The sequence below is a fragment of the Gallus gallus genome, chromosome 2 (genome assembly GCF_016699485.2).
Source record: "Gallus gallus isolate bGalGal1 chromosome 2, bGalGal1.mat.broiler.GRCg7b, whole genome shotgun sequence".
Classification (NCBI taxonomy): Eukaryota; Metazoa; Chordata; class Aves; order Galliformes; family Phasianidae; genus Gallus; species Gallus gallus.
The window spans coordinates 130825309-130843349 of record NC_052533.1 but is presented as its reverse complement, the minus strand read 5'-3'; the positions used below and the strand labels follow the sequence as shown (position 1 = coordinate 130843349).

General features: G+C 36.5%; 1 protein-coding gene across 1 annotated transcript in view; it reads left to right on the top strand.

Moving 5' to 3' along the window:
• Positions 1-18041, top strand: part of ANGPT1 (angiopoietin 1) — a 165337-nt gene that overhangs the window by 77024 nt on the left and 70272 nt on the right. The window contains exons 3-4 of the mRNA NM_001199447.4: positions 2904-3025; positions 14129-14361. Coding sequence (NP_001186376.1) covers positions 2904-3025; positions 14129-14361 — 355 coding nt within the window. The remainder of the gene's footprint in view (positions 1-2903; positions 3026-14128; positions 14362-18041) is intronic.

Here is an 18041-nt window from a genome sequence, read left to right as displayed (position 1 = left end):
ACAGCAGTGATTTTTTATGTGACTTTCTTCAGGATCCATTTTGTTGGTATATTTAGCTCTAGGTGTGTAAGGCAGGCTGGAATGGCTAGGAAACTAAATCAGTACTTGACTTCAAATTAATAGCTCAGTTACCAACTGTGAATGATACAAATGTCAAGCTAGATAATGAGTTTCAGGCTAAAACAGAGCCTTTGATCTTCATTATTACTGGCCTTTATTCTTTTTATAAGGTTACTTTTTGGAAGATGTTTCTAGTTGAAAGGTATTGTACATCAGCAGCTTTTACAGTGTGATGATAGAGGGACCAGCACCAGCTTCTTTATAAAACACTGTGTATTATTGCAAAATTGCATAACATCACATGAATTTGAAAAGCCATCTCTCTATGATTCCTAGAACTAAAATAACACATTTGACTCAAGTTACATGTATATCACTGTTATAACACAGAGTACAATTTCCTATCGGGCTTATTGCAACGTACAGCTTTTTGCCTTTTCAGTTCTATCAGTTTAAGATGCTTATTTATTTTTGATCTTCCTAGCATGTGGTATGTTACACAGGAGTTTATGTGTTGCATTTATTTGGTTTGTTCTAGTAGCATATGTACTTCTGGGGAGATCGTAATGTTCTTATTCACATTTAAAATATCATTACCATGTTATTAAGTAACTGCATTACAATACACTGAGAAGCTGCAGCAATTATGAAAGACAGATGCTCTAAATAACTCTGGCTAGGAATGATACGTGCAAGCTGTTGCTGCACTGCCTTACACAGGTACCTTTATTACTACATCTTGACTAGTAGATAAACATCCACTAAAGAATGCAGTGATCTGAAATGACCACAGCTTTGAAAATATACCACAGTAACTTATGAAAATGTTGGGAATGGTATTTCAATAGAATATAGAAATCAATACAATAAAGATATCTAAATTCAACAGAATATCTAAACAGAGACAGAAGCTGTGAATACCTTCTGTGGACTGTGATATCACTTGCTCAGAAGAGAAAAAGGTGTAGGAGGAGGTATAAAAGACCTCCTTAGGTGTAGGTGTTGAGAACACATTTGTTGTTCCCTCATCCAACTACATAAGGGAAAATATATATGTACATTACCCCTGTCTCAGGTTTCCATTGATGAATCGGTTCAAGGTGGAAGCACCACCAGTGACTTCCTTCTTATTCTATACCTATAGCTGAAGAATTTAAAAGATGCTAAGGATACCAGTTGGTATCTACCTTGCTGCAGTCCTTGCTCTGAATTCCATCCCAGTCACACATTTCCTACTTTGACTCTCACAGCAGCATGGGAAAGTCCCTGTAGACTGCCTCCACTAGCAATCAGAAAAGCATGGTGCAGAAGGCTACAGAAATGAGGCTGCTGTTGGCAGTGATGAGACAGACAGACAGTTCTATGGCTGTAGTGGATTGTCCATGGCTGATTGCCAGGTGTGCCACAAACCACTCTCTCAATCTACTACCTCAGTAGGACAACAGAGAAAGTAAGATGAAAACTTCTTTGATGAATACAGTGACAGGAAATTTCTCACTGCTTATCATCGTAGGCAAAAATACTCAACTTGAGGAAGATTAACATAATGCTGATTAGTAACAGTAGGATAATGAGAACTAAGTAGGCTACTCCACATGTATATCTTCTTTGCAAATCTATTGGTGCCTTCCTTTCTCCTTGATCCTTGCCAACCTTTGTAGTACATCAGTTCCTACCAGGCCCTTCTCAAACTGTGGCGATGCCTCCTGGCACTTACAAATATATACATCTCAAACAAAATATCTGCATAGAGATCAATTCCAACTTTTTCAACCACTGTACCCTATTAAAAGGCCAACTCAAGTCACTCTGTGAGTATCGGGAACTTCAAACAAAAAGATGGCACTGCATATATTAAGGGTGATAGCCAGTTTTTTCCTTTATGCTCTGTAACATAAATTCCTGTTAGGCATATATGAAAAGATGTTACTATTTAATCCTATGATGAGACTGAAATTTGGTCTTCCAAGATAGGTATGATAGGTCCTTTAGAGAGGTATCCTGTTCAGTTCCAGAAGTGATTACATCTCACAGCTATTGTGTGCACACTTAACCTACAAAAATATTAATACATGCTTCTCCAGAATCTATGCAATGAAAAACAATATATCAGCAAAATCAGCCATCATAATTAATTTTATTGCTTTCATTCTTGATTTTATTTTCACTTCTGAACTATTATTCAGCATTTATCCTCTTCCATCTAAATGAACATCTTCTTTCAGTCTGATGTACCTAGTAAGATTTGTTTTGTTGATGCAGACCACACTAAGGTGAAAGACAATTGCATAAAGCAGTGTTTAAGATTACAGCCTTCAACTCTTTTTTTTTTTTTTTTTTTTCAATAAAAGGAAGTAAGAGGGCAAATAGTGATAACATAAGCAGAAATCAGATTTCTGCCAACACTACAAAAGAGAGCTCAGGGGAAAACTAGAGTTAGAATTCCATTTACAAAACAGCAGATGCGATACTTTGGCTTAAATTCAAGTACATTTGCACTCTTCTAGTTTAAGCTTGCTTTATAAGAATGAATGTTTGAAGCATATCTTTTGCTCTTTCCATTGAAATAAAGCTCATTTGGCAGTCACCTTTCCTTCTTTTCCAAGACCAGTACTATTCTACAGCACACAGGGTTCCAGAGTGTCAGCTGTTACGTATCAATGTAGGCTGATAGAGTTCATTTGCACTAGCGGAGTAACTGAGTTTAAAGAAAAGGATTTAGTAATGAGGGTTATTTCTAATAAATCATCAAATCAGAAGAGAAGGATTTCAATGTGTTTACATTGCTATAGCAACACAGTTGGGATATTATAAACATTGATGTTTTTAATTTTATCTTTAAGGTGCTAAATCAAACATCCAGACTTGAAATTCAGCTACTAGAAAATTCACTGTCAACCTACAAGCTAGAAAAACAGCTGCTACAACAGACAAATGAAATCCTGAAAATTCATGAGAAAAACAGGTAAGAAAAAGTCACTGGTGTCTTAAGTTATTTCTCTGTTAATCATGACATGGCTTGTCCATACTGTATTTTATAAGTAACTGATGAAATAAATACAGTAAGTGGAAACCATAGGTAATACTTATGTAATGGTTGAAAGAGCTAGTGTGAACTTACACTGTGCTAGCTCCTGTATAATATAGTTAACTTCTCCTTCTTTTCATTTGCACTGTAAGTTTATACCTCAGTTTGTTTTGTGACAACTCAGTCATATGACCACAACTGAAAGATATAAGGATAATTTGGATGAGTATTTTCAAGCAGACGTATAAATTATGAGATCATCAGCTGTTTTTACATGCATTAGAAATAGAAAAACTTCAGTAGTTCAACTAAAATTAATGGTTATGGTGATCTTACATGTAGAATAATCTTTCTCTTTGCACTAAATATAATTATTAAATTATAAATTAAATAATTTTTTAAAAAGTGAATTACAAAATTTGGGTTTTATGCTGAAATTGAAGAGTGAAAAAAACAACTGTTCAGCAGCACATAACTTATGAAGCAACAAATCTAATGTTGAGAAGAAATTCCAGTGTTGTTTCTTTCTGTGCTACAGTTATTTTCTCAAATTCTGCAAATGCCCTAAATTCAACATTTGCAATGTTGACTTCATACACCAACCAGGACTCAGCTCCTCCACTGAGGTACACTGAGGCACTGACAATGCAAGTTAGCTAAACAGCAGTGCAAGAGGGAACCGATGGCTAAATGTGTCTAAAGCTTGAGTCTGGTGGCTTTCTGTGAGTACCTAAAATTGTGGCACTTAGCAGTCCGGGATCTCAGAGAAGGGGTGCTGAGATGACCTTGGTTGGCTACCAGACGCCCATTCAGTTGCACTCTTACCCTCTCTTCTCAAATGCACTGGGAGAATAAATAAGAAAAAGAACTTTGTGGGTTCAGATAGACAGGGAGACTAATTATTGTATGGGCAAAACAGGCTTGACTTGAAGAATTAATTTATTTCCAGTTAATGTTGGTTTAAATGGTAAGAAAAAAAAAAGATAAAAGCAAAAATACTTTTCTCCCATTTCTCCCCCTTGTTCCCAGGCTGTTTCACTCCATTTCCAAATCCTCTACCCTGAGCAGCACAGTGGGATGGTCAGTAGATGCTCGGGTCAGGACACTGCAGTTTGTCTCTGCTGTTCTTTTCTCCTTCTTACCATTTCTCCTGACTCCCACTGGGTTCCTTTCCATGGGCTGAAATCCTTCAGGACAGGATTGTTTGACTGTTGGGGTACTCCATGGACTGCAGAAAGACAGCCACCGTCAGCATGAATCTCTCCATAGGCTGTCTAGAAAGTTCTGTTCCAGTGCCTGAGCACTTCCTGCCCTGATCTTCACAAGCCATGCTGTTCACAGGGCTGTTTGCTTCGTATTTTTATCTTAGTCCTCACTGCCATGGGGACTGGCCATGTCTGACAAGGGGCTGCCATGGCCTCTACCCAGAGGAGCCCTGTCAGCCTCCTATTCTGCAGTGCCAAGCCCAAAATGAACTTGGACATGGACATAGGGCAACATAGACACCCCTGTCTGGAAAACCAAGTTTCATATTCCTGTCTCTGCAACAGCTAGGTTTAAGTAGAGAGGACAGAGATTATCCATAGCATGAAGCAACAGGGAGAAGGCAAAAAACAGGGATACAGATAATGAAGAGAAGTAGTAAAAGTCATTGTGAAGAAATATATGTAGCTGAAAATAATATGCTGTGAATGCTACCAGTTATGAAAACTGGCAATTCACTTGTTATAAAGAAGGGGTTTTGATTAATTAATTCCACCTCTCATTTATTTATTTATTTATTTTCCTGGAGAAATTGAATTACATTCAAAACTCTTGAACTCTACGTATTTCCTTTGGAGGTAGGTATAGTTGAGTATGGAATTATCTTGGACTCCAGTTCCTCAGGAGTTAAGTAATTAATCTAAATTTTGTATATGGGATCTTCTTCTATTTGGTGGAAAGTGTTATTTTGCTGTTGTGCAGGAGGCACGCTTACATGTTTTACAGACCTACTTCAAGATTAACCCAAATATTGGCTTTTGAGTATGTAAATACTTGTATTTTTATCTGTTGCTGTCTGTTTAGCAACAAAAATTTATTCACTGATCCTGATCCAGAGATTGAGTCATTCATGTGATGTTTTGTGTACTCAATAATCTGAATTTATTTATCTTAGCAATGTGTCAGGGTGTAAAGCCTTCATGTCAATAAACAAATAAATTTGACTTAAGTTGACCTTTGACTTTACTGACTTTATGATTAAATAATCTAGGTCATGGCAAAAATGGTCTGGCCTGGTATTTAGGAGAAAGAGGTGGAGTGGTATGTTAAAAAGAAACATTTAAGAACCCATTCTTTCTCTGATAGCTGTTTGTGTCTAAAAGGTAAAACTACATGGGTTTTCATCATATCGTAAAGCAGGAACTTGGCAAACACTTCTCATGTCTTGCTCGTGTGTCCTTGGGACTGATAAAATTAGTGAGAGGGTAGCATTATGGTTACATTAAAATAGGAATCATCACCTTCTGTATCATCTATTAATAACAAAGAACTGCATAATCTTAGTCTTGTAAGTTCTTGATCATTAAATAATTTATATGTGTGTCAAGTTCACTATGGGATGAATCTCGGTGATTGCAGGAGATAATAAGTTAATGAATATACCAATGATTTTTAGCTTCTTTAACTTTAAACAGTGTTTATAGATTACTCATCAGATGATGCTCAGTAGTTTTTTGCAGTTAAAGTGACTTTGCCTATCTGTATAATATTTTAGAATCAGTGAACTGGAGAAATCATTTTGTTTTTGTTGTCTACATGGACTGAAACTTGGTGCAAAGGGCCATTCTTTTGCAGTAGGTGTACACCACAGTGAGAATGAGTGCAGGAACTATTACAATCCAAAATGTAATCAAAACAGATGGTGCACTGGGTGGAGATCATTTCTGTGCTAAATTTTCATCCATGTAAAGTAAAAATACAGATCTTAATCACCCCAAAGAACTGGATTTTGGATGAAATAAATACAAAATATTATAGTAATAATAAGTGATTGTTGATATACTACAGTACTTTGTATATTATCCTTAAATACAATGAGTACTGCTTATCAACAGGGGACTGTTTCATGTTTTTTTGACTAGTCTCTTTTCTTGGCCTTACACTCTTTACTTCCTGCCTCTGCTAGGAAGAGTGGCCAACTTTTTCATTTTATCCCACTGAAGTGAAAGATATTCCATAACATAAGTAGAGTCACATTTGCCCCAGTATCTTGTTTCTGTTGAATGCTCTCATGCCATAAATAATTTAGTCTTGTGGGTTCCCACCCACTGTAATGTAAATGGTGGTTTTTTGCATTGCCATTTTTAATCCCACAAGGGCTTTTAAAATGCTATTTTAATTTATTCTTGAAATATTTCCCTGCTTAAGTGCTCTTTTGAGTCATTTTCTTCCTTTTTTTTTTCCATATTGTACTAGCTGCATTTAACTTATGTGCCATTTGTTTCAATATGCAAATATGAAAATAACTGTCTGTTCACTTCTGAAATAGAAGAGGAAAATCATAATGGATTCTGGACCTTTCCATAGTAAATAGCAGGCGTGACATTTAAACATAAATTCCAACATGAATTTGCAGAAAATCAAATTACAGTAATATTCAGTATAAGAACTGTCATCCTATGAAAGATGTACTTAAAAAATGGTGAATTACCATTTGACTGTGAAAGATGAGGAAACACAGTATGTCAGATCCTTTTTTTTTTCTTTTTATTCTTTCTTTTTGCAAGCTCTGCATATGCAAGAAGGTAAATCCAGGTCCATTTTACTCACTTTTGTGATTTCAGTGAAACTGTCTTATAACTGGAATAAAAAATAGGCTGAGGCTAAATAACCTGACCTGAAGAGCTATGGGGATACCTTTTTATAACTCCTTGAACAAATCAGTCCATCTAATTAAGTACAGATAGCACCTATAAATTCAGGGAAAAAAATCATTCACATAAAAGCGTCTACAAAGCAATATCTTAATGAGAAAATACTATTATTGCACTCAAATATAGGCATTTAAATTCTCAACCTGTTTGTCTTCCTATACACTCTTAATCGAAGAAAAAAAAAATATATACAGCCAAAGAATTTTTCGTAGTGTGATGTGTTGTCTCTATTTTTCTTATTTTTTATTTATTGAATAGCTTAACAAATGATTTTATCTGTATTTCTAATAAGTCTTGATTTTCTTTTTTAAAGATTATTTTAATGCGGAAGATCTCCATCTCAAAGATCTGGTCTATATCCTGTTCCCACATGTTTAAACTGAGGCCTCTAAAAACAAAGACTTTTTTTTTTAAAAAAAAAAGCTCTCTTAAACTGCTGTGGTCTGGAATGGATTAGTGAATCAACTATGTACCTTATAAGGCAGATTGTCTAAACCAGACTTCCTTCCTCCCCAGAGAGCTACAAGATTGCTTTCTACATGTTCTCCTTCATCACCTTTCAAACCGACAGCAGTTTTCACTGCAAGTCATTCTCTGACTTCTGTATTGGCCCTTCTACCTTGCTCAGCATCCTCAGAGGGCTTTTTTTGAATCACCTGAACACAGCACAGTTGCATCAAGGCTTACATCCTGACAAAGCTAACACATCATTTGTTGAAAATAGATTCCCAGCCTGATGAATCTCAGTATATTGTACAATAAAAAAACACGGAAAACTAAGGGTTTTGTTTATTAGTTAAATGTCTTCTAAGTAATAACTTCAGGAAGCCATTTTCAAATGGATAATACTGATACTTACCCATATATTAACATTTTTTTGTTCTTCATAACTTCATTGTGTTCCCAATATGCTCAATATTTTCCCCCAAACTGAAAGCTACAATTTTAAAAACTTACATACATGTATGTATATGTCTGTGTGCTTATGTATATATAGATATAATGTTTCTAGTGAATAGTGACTTTTGTGTGTGTGTGTGTGTGTGTGTGTGTTTCCCATAACTGCTTCATCTGTTTAGGTCAGTAATGTTTTCAAACCTAGAAGAAAAATGTACAGTAAACTTGAAGTAGAAAGGAAACAGTCATTTCATCATATCAGTGGTGTTCCAAATCAAAGAATGTTGTAGAATTATATTCAGTGTTTGCAGATTAATTGGTATAAAGACAAACTTCTTTTTGATTTTTGTGAGTTTTTATGTCAACAACGGTCATTAATGAAAGCTAGTAGAAATATTTTCAACTCTGTTTTCATGACGTGTCTTGAAAAATGGATAAAATTTGTTTATCCCAAGAACTCAACAAAGTTCTTTCTTCATGCTATTTGACTATTAGAATTTTTTAATTCTTTCTTTCTTATTACAGTTTTCTGACTACCATTTAAAAAATCTAAATGCATTATGTATATTTTTTCAACCTGTTTAAAGATTTCTTGATGAGGTTTCTAGCACTTTTTGTTATTTAAATGAGCCATAATATATATTATTTCAATTATATATATGAAAAAATCTGTCCCTGTTGGAGTCAAAGTCCATAAGAGCAGCTTTTCTCATGCTGTTTAGAATTTTTTCCTTTTGGAACATGCTAGACTCCAGTTTATTTAAATTTTTGCTTTTGTTCATCAGAGCTTTTAGTAACAGTTTCTCATTGATTCTTAGAAAAACAAAATTAAATGCAGTTGTTATGGATTTCTCCTAGGAATATAGGGAGTGGTCCTATCCTGAGGACTTACTCTTATCTGTGATGTACTTGTGGCTATGGAAAGATCATTGCACAAATGCATATACATTCCTTAAAATAGCTTAGTTTTGCAATTTATAATGACAAGAATTTTAATCTACATAGAAAACTGTAAAGAAACCAAGTGTCTTGACAATCCCATCTTTCCACCACATGTTCTCAAAATACCACTCATAAATATTAGAATATATTACTCCTAAAGCTGTAAAACATCTGTTTGCTGTCTGTCTCTGTACATGCTAAACAGAGAAGCACCAAACATTGTCAGTTTCCTTCTTCATGCTTGACATGTCCAGTGTTACTTCAAAGACTGTCATCTCCATAGGTTCATTTACTGTGTTCTTAGGGCTACAGTAGAAAACAACACATATTATGCCTGTCAAAGTCTATCTTTTAAATAAAATCATTAAGGTATGGAAATCATTTAAATTTGGACATGGACAAGAGTTAAGGAGATGCCTTGTTCTGAGACATGGACAAAGACAAAGGGAACTATTTTTATTTTTACCTACTGTTTAACTATAAAGTAATATGAATGTGGCTTTTTTTTTTTTTTTTTTTTTTTCCCACACTGTCAAGTCTGGATGTTTTCCATAGATTGTAAGAATCATAGAATATCCTGAGTTTGAAGAGTCCTATGGTAATCATAAATCCATCTTCTGACTCCACAAAAGGCAACCTAAAAATTTAACCATACATCTAAGAGCATGATCTACACAGTTCTTAACAGTCTTAAACGTGACAGCTTCTCTGGAGAGCTTGATCCCGCCCAATCCACTCTCTCTCAATAGAGATTTCTTCTAATATATAATCTGAACTTCCCGCTAATGCAGCTTTCAGACTTAATGCTCTATTATCTGCCACCAGAGAGAAGAAATCAGCACCTCCTTCTCCTGTCCTTCATGAAGAAGTAATGAAATCAGCCCCTAGCCTCCTCTAAGCTCAACTAACCAAGTATCATCAGGCACTTCTACATCATGCCTCTAGACATTTTGCTATTGCTGTTGCCCACATTTGGATACATTCTAATAGTTCTATCCCTTACACTGTGGAGCCCCAACGTGCACAGCACACAGCATTTGAGATGAAGCTAAACCAACACTAAATATAGTGGGACAATCACTTTTTTGTCAGGTTAGCTATACAGTACTTAATGCACTTAATACAGTTGGGCCCTTTTGGCTGCCAGGGTGAACTGTTGACTTATAATGAGGTTACCGTCAGCCAAAACCTCCAAATCCCTCTGCAGCAGTGCAGCCACTTGTCCCCCAACCTAAACATATATCTCAGATAACACCATTCCAAATGCATAATCCACTATTATTTCTTATTACATTTTATATGATTGGTTACTGTCTAGTGTTCTATCACGATCTCTTTACTCTCAAGGGAATCATCTAATTTAGTGCCATATGCAGACTTAGTGTGCACTCAGCTTCTTTGTCTGGGTCACCGATAAAACATTTTGAGAGAAATGCTCCTAAATTTGAGCCTTGGGGAGCAATGCCACCAGCCTGATGCTACCCCATTTACTACAATGCTTTGAGTCCTACCATTCAGTCAGTTGTTCCCCAATGATATTGTGTATGTGTCCAGCTATATGCTGAACATTTTGTCCAAAAGGATACTGTGAGAGGCAGTATCAAAGTCTTTGTTAAAATCTATAAAAATCCCTCATCCACTATCTTCTCTTTGTCCAGTAAGTGGGTAACTTTATCACAGAATCATAGAATCACCAAGGTTGGAAAAGACCCCCAGGATCATCCAGTCCAACCGTCCACCCATCACCAACAGTTCTCACTAAACCATGTCCCTCAGCATAACATCCAAACATTCCTTGAACACCTCCAGGGTTGGCGACTCCATCACCTCTCCGGGCAGCCCATTCCAGAGCCTGACCACTCTTTCAAAGAAGTAGTATTTCCTAACATCCAGCCTGAACCTTCCCTGGCGCAGCTTGAAGCCATTCCCTCTAGTTCTATCACTAGTTACATGAGAGAAGAGGTCGACTCCCAGCTCACTACAACCTCCCTTCAGGTAGTTATAGAGAGCAATAAGGTCTCCCCTGAGCCTCCTCTCCTCCAGACTAAACAATCTCAGCTCCTCCAGCCGCTCCTCATAAGGCCTGTGCTCCAGACCCCTCACCAGCTTTGTTGCCCTCCTCTGGACACGCTCCAGGCCCTCGATGTCTTTCTTACAGTGAGGGGCCCAAAACTGGACATAGTACTCGAGGTGCGGCCTCACCAGGGCTGAGTACAGAGGGACAATTACTTCCCTGTTCCTGCTGACCACACTATTTCTGATACAAGCCAGGATGCCATTGGCCTTCTTGGCCACCTGGGCACACTGCTGGCTCATGTTCAGTCGCATCAATCAATATCCCCAGGTCCATTTCCTCTACACAATCTTCCAGCCACTCTGCCCCAAGCCTGTAGCGTTGCCTGGGGTTGTTGTGGCCAAAGTGCAGGACCCAGCATTTGGTCTTGTTGAACCTCATCTGATTGGTTTCAGCCCCGCTATCCAGCCTGTCCAGATCCCTCTGTGGGGCCTCGCTACCCTCAACCTTGTCATAAAAGGATATTAAGTATGCTATCAAAGTAGGAGGTAGCCATATCTAGCACCTATTCAATCACAGACTGTGCCCACGGTCTGCTTTGGTACACTATAGTACAATAGTGTAACTCACAGCCTATCAGAAAAATTAAAATCTAGAGTCCAAAGGAGCATTTTAATGATTTTTATGAAAATATGAAAAAACTAATAAATTTCACATATAAATTTTGTAATTTTATCAAATAGTAACTTATGACTAAAAACAGCTGAGTCATCATAAAATTTTCAAACATTTATATTGAACTTCATTAATTAGTCTGAGCATAGCAAAGCTCAAAGACTTTCACAGAAATGTCCTCAAAAAATCCAAGTAGATCTACAGTACATAGGTGTTGTATTTAACATAAGAATTCACGTGATGAAAAAAAATAATCCATGGGTGTGATAAGGTGTGAAAATAATTGAACATCTTTGGTTTTGAAATCCATGCATTTTTCATATTGGAACTTTCTATCATGAAATTCCAGTGCAGAAATTCTTGTTCTGCTTTTGTTACCAACTAATGAGACTTAATGAATGAAATATCATGTTTATCCTTGCATTCAGGAATGAAGCTGACTCCAAGAAAAAGTGTTTTCCCTCCCCCTCCTTTCATTTCTTCTTCCTCCTCACTCAGATCCTTGTGATTTTCACAGAACTAGATATGTTGATCTTGCAAAGTATATTTTCTTCAATATCTCTCTGCAAGTCCCACATTAGTACATTTCAGAAAGAGATTTGCTGTTTGATTTCCTTTATTTAGAGAGAAAAAAAAAAAAAAAACTTTTATATTACTCCAGCTTACACAGCCAATCCAGGGCCTGAATTTAATCCTTGCATTGTTATCATTTGTGGCAGCTCATACTAAGGGTCTGTGATATCTAGTAGAAACAACTCCATATGGATTTTATTACATTCTTCAGTTAGGCTAAATGACCTGAAATTATGCAGGCATTTTGCCACTGATCTATTATCCAGAAGTAAAAACAAAGGTGGGGGAAGAGTGCAAATAAATAAAATCTAGAACTGTCTTGGACAGGAAGCAGTTTGTTGAGAAGTTTGTAACAACCAGTTGGTTTATGAACATGAGAAACACCTCTTTTGGCATGTATAGTAGAATTACCAAACAGAAGAAGTAGCAGAGGAGATGAATTTATTTATTTACCTAATATTAATAAAATCTTTCTGTTAAGCTCCCAGCTGTGGTATTTTACCACTGATGGGCAACTACCACACTTTATTGTGGAACATACTACATGCTTTCTCTTTATTATATATTGATAACAGACTAGAGCGGTGAGAAACTACAAGCAAACTAAAACCACCTTCCCTCTGCAATCACTGTCTTCTGCTTCCTCCCTATGAGCAGTGTAGGGAAATGGAATGTGAGCTGTGGTCAGTCCATAATGCTTTGTCATCTGCTCCTCCTACATGACCACTTTCTGCCCCTGCACTATTGTGGAGTCCCTCAGGAGATGCCTTTCTTTCTGAGCTGATCCCACATTGGCTTCCCACAGGCTGCAGCTCTTCAAGAAATGCTCCAGTATGGGACCATACCACATGGTTCATCTGTTGGGACTGTCCTGCTCTGGTACAGATCCCCATGAAAGGCAGCTTCCCCAGCCTCTCTGACTCATTGTGGGCTCCTCTCCATCTCTTCAGGTCTGGCCTGGGGCTGCTCCTGCAAGGGCTCTCCATGGGCTGCAGCAATTTCAGGCCACATCCACTGTTGCACCAGTGGCCTTCTCCACAGCTGCAGGTGGAGATCTGCTCTGTGTGATGCCCAGGTGCTGCAGGGAGCATCTCCTGGGCTCTGGGGAGCTTCTGCAGTGAGTCTGGAGCACCTCCTGCCCTTCTGCCCTGACTGTGGGGACTGCTGTTTCTCCCACATATTCTCAGTCCTCTCAGCTGCTGTTGTGCAGTATTCATGCAATTTTTTCAGTCCACTCTCCCAGAGGCAAAACCAACGTTGCTCACTGACTCAGCTCTGGCCAGAGGTAGGTCCCTTTTGGAGTTGGCTGGGACAGCTCCTAGACTCCTCTGAGAGGCTGCCTCTCCCATCCCTGTCTATCAAAACCCTGTTATATAAACCCAGTGCATCACCACAGCATCAAAACAAGGGCGTGAAAGAACTTCTTGTTCACTGTTGACAGGTATTAGCTGTGAAATTTAGAAGCAGATAGCACTCAATTGATATACAATTCTATTCCCAGATTCACAGAGGACATCAAATGGTATTTTTACTGTGAATTCCACATCCCTTGATAGCTGCTAATACTTACTTACTTCCATCTGTCATAAAACCCTTCACAGAGATTCCTTAGTTCACTCTTTTTACCTCTCATCAAATTGAACTACCCATACTAATGATATTTTCTTCAATGCCCTTCATTTCTCCCTTCTTTACTACCTCAGACTTTTCTGCTTGAAACCCTTAATAAAAATTTGTTACTGTCCATATGCTTATACACTCAGATTGTTATAATAACTAGACATGTAGTTCCATGATCTTTATTTTTAAGCACCGTTTTAAAGCAATTACAAGATTGAACACTAGAGATCAATCATATTTATCTACTTGATGGAGAATGTTGTGCTGAATTAACAGTTGTGGCATTTCAGAATAAATAATTCATGTATTGAATTCTACAGTGAAGATTAAGTAGCCTTACTTTCTGTGTTGTGAAAAATGTTATCATGAAATAATATCTGCTGATGTTTTATTTTATTTTAGTTTACTTGAGCACAAAATTTTAGAAATGGAAGAAAGACATAAAGAAGAGATGGACACTTTGAAAGAGGAAAAAGAGAATCTACAGAGTTTGGTCACTCGGCAAAGCTACATAATCCAGGAACTAGAGAAACAATTAAACAAGGCAACAACTAATAACAGTGTCCTGCAGAAGCAGCAGCTTGAATTGATGGATACAGTTCATACTCTAATTACCCTCTGTTCTAAGGAAGGAGGTAAGAAAGCAGGATTATAAAACATTACAAATACTAGGAAATTTCTTTCTGAAGTGCGGCATTTATTTTATATAACTCAATGAGCTTATTCCAAGAAAGAGAAGAACATGGAGGTATTTAAGAGATGTGTGGCTGTGGTGCTTAAGGACAGAGTTTAGCGGTGGAGTTACCAGAGTTATTTAATGATTGGACTTAGTAATTTTATGGGTATTTTCTAACCAAAATGACTCATATGATTCTATGATTATAATTGAGGAAAAAAGACCAGATAAGAACCCACCAATCAAAAAATATTTAGACAGTTCTAAGGCCAATCATTTTGCTAACAGTCAGATCTTATTATTTTAATTTAATATCATTGTGTTATCATACCATAGACTTAGCTGCTGTAAGACCAAATTTCATTGACTTCACATCAGCAACACTGTTTTGTTCCTTTGAGCATCTGTCTCCTGCTGTGACCAAATGTGTTTACTGATGGTTACTTTATGGGTGCCAACTCTTGAGTTCTTTTACAGTAATTGGAGAGGAAATGAAGTAAACCAGAATTCCTTACACATAAATGTGTCTTAAAGATGATGAATTCAGTTGTAGGCACTTAAGGTGCAATAGCCATCCAAAAGAAGCTCTTTCACTGAATGACTTTTTGTTTATAATAAAGGATTGTATTTTTTTTCTACTTTTCTAGATCTTGTTTATTTCTGAGTGCATAAGGCATATTATGAACATGTGAGAAAAAAATAACATCTTTTGAAAGAAAGGAATGACTAACCATATAGGACAGTTCTCCTCAAGTTTGACTATGTTAGTAAACACATTTCTTCAAGATATCAAGAAAGAAATTGAGGTGGGATTTTAGCTTTCTAATGCTAAAAATATTACAAACATTCCTTTCATCAGGACTATCCGAGGCAGGTGGCAGAAAGAGACAAGCATTGCTTGGAGATCACAGTGAGGGATGAAAATGAGACACTGGAAAGAGCACATTAGTAACTACGAAAAATAAGGCAAGGTTATATAGAATAGAGGGAATAAGATATAAGGGAGAATGTAACAGCAAAGGTCGTATGCTAAGATTAACAATTAAAAGGGGGTGAACAGTTGTGTCTGATATTCCAAGTAGTGGGTTAAAACTACTGCTGGGGAAAGCAAGTTGAGAAAAGAAACATCAAGGAAACCTCTTTGAAGACAAAGAGGTCATCAAACCTCTTCTGAGAAAAGATTCAGGGTAAACACAGAGTAACTATAGATGCAAAAGTTCTGCTAGTCATTCAGTGAGTGTGGAAGTGTAAAAGAAAGGTCTATGTGAGGTTAAGTACCAGCACTCCAAGGTCCCCAGCTCTTTTCCTCTTGGTAATTCTAGAGCTCTAATTACTATAAATAATTTTGAAAATTTAAAAAAAAATAATTCACCTGTATTGTTACTCAATGTTTGGTTTAAGAGGCAGAAAAACATATCTTTCATGCTGTTCAGCTCAAGGCAGTGTGGGTTTGCTCTCTGCTGTATATTCCCATGCAACTTGTGTGGCTTAAATCTGAATAGTTTCAGTGGCGAGGATTACATCTCATCCTTTGGAAGTGTTTCCTCCTTGGACCCATGTTGATAGACTACTTTTTTTTCCTCCTCATATTTATTCTAAGTGTTCCCTTCTGCTTATTCTGTTAGACAGTTCCCCAGCATTTTGAAGTAAATAACATCCTTCATAGTAGGCTGTTCTCATATCAGTGGAGAAAAATTGTGATGCAATGCAATTCATTTATCATGTTTTGCGATCTTTTGGCAAAGAAACCTGGCAAAGTCGTGTTCAGGGTTTTGTAATAGAACTCAGGAGTATTTTAAAATTAATATCTATATGAAATATATATTATTTTCATATGGATCTTTACTGCAAGTTCTTTTCGAGGTTAGAAAAAGATTTTCAAAATATTCCAAATTTGGTTCAGAGAAATAAAAATACAAACCGAAACACATTTTTTTCTGAACTTAGTTTCCTCAGCTGTTTCTTATAAAGATTTTGAATGAGGATTTCAGAAGTGGATGTTTTAACCTGGGCTCCTGGATTCAAATTCAGATGTCTGAAAAACTGAATTTTTAGCAGTTTTTTTACAGATGAGGAACTGTGGAAGTAAAAGTTACTCAGCATGGCTAAATGCCTAAATATAATCCTAATTGGTTAACTCTCACCCTCAATTTTGTACACTATTACTTTTTTTGTGTATTATCATGTTAAGAATATTCCTTGGATGCTTTTTGAGAAAATTTCAAAAGAAATAATTGCAGAAAAGTTTCCACTAACTATCTAAGTTGAGCTGACTAATACATTTGGTAAGCATATCCACAGCTGAAAAGAAGCCAGACATGTTAAGCTAAAATAATATCCTGGAGTATGAGACTATCCCAATGAAGGCAGAAAATGAAATCATTGTAATAAAAATTGCTACCAGCTTCAGTCTATGCAAATATATTCTGAATAGAGAAGAGTACATGTACTAAGAAATACAACTAAGGCTACTCAGTTCTCACCAAAAATATTAAATTTAGTCTTGCAGAAGTCTTTATGTGTGCACTAATGCTTAACACATAAAATATGTCATAAGAAGCATTTATTGGGAGGTAGAGAATAGCAAAATGTGAAACATACATCAGTGACACCCCTTCTGTCTTATACTATTAAATATTGGTCATCTAATTTCATAAGGCATATAGCAGAAATGGAAATGATCCAGAACAGAATAGCGTAAGGAAAATAATTACAGACCTGGAACAATTTCCATATGAGGAGAGAAAGCTGTAAAATACAGAATTATTGGGTGAGAAAAAAGGCATGTACGATACTGTTATGTAAACCTACAAAATAACCAACATTGGAGAGAAGAGGGAGACTCAGTAGCAGATATCTGTCATTGACAAAGGATAACATTTGGTTATGTGAAGTTTTGATTGCTAGATATCATTGAGTGTAATAAAGATTTTTGAATTATTATAAAGATGAAGAGCTATCAAAAGACGGGCTCCCTTAAAAACTTCAAGATTGTAACTGTTGGTACTCATCTTTGAAAGGAAGTGTGACCTAAGCAAGGCATCAAGTCTAAGAGGCAAGATTGTTACAGATGAGTAACTTCCCAGGAATGAAAACAGGAGATGAGAGGAATTGAAAAACGTGGCTAAAACATTAGTATTTTGAGAATGTCTTTAGGTACCTTTTTTGATTTCCCACCCTAAATTAAAAGTGTACAACTGTGTATTTTATATTATATGTATGTTTATGTATTTTACAAGCTATTGTCAGTCTCAAGAAATCTAAAAACTCTCCTGAGGTAAAAACAAAAAAAGTGTCACAGACAGCAAGATGATCTCCTTTGTTTATGTCATAATGCTCCAGCTTTCCAATATGTGAAATAAAGTTAGGAATTAAAAAAGATATTTTAAGTAAAATTATAGTTAGAGTTGAATGACTTTATTTGAAACCAACTATTGTTTCTTGATTATAAATCATAAGATAAATTTATTCCAGTAACGACATAATTTTTACTTTTAGAATATTTACTTTTAGATTAGTTTAAGTAAGTTAGAAGGCTTTCAGAAGTCTGCCTATTAGTAGTCTGTGAGGAAATTAGTGGCTAGTGTGGAGATATAACACCAAACAGAAACTGCTTTTGTTTAGTTTTACACTCTGAGA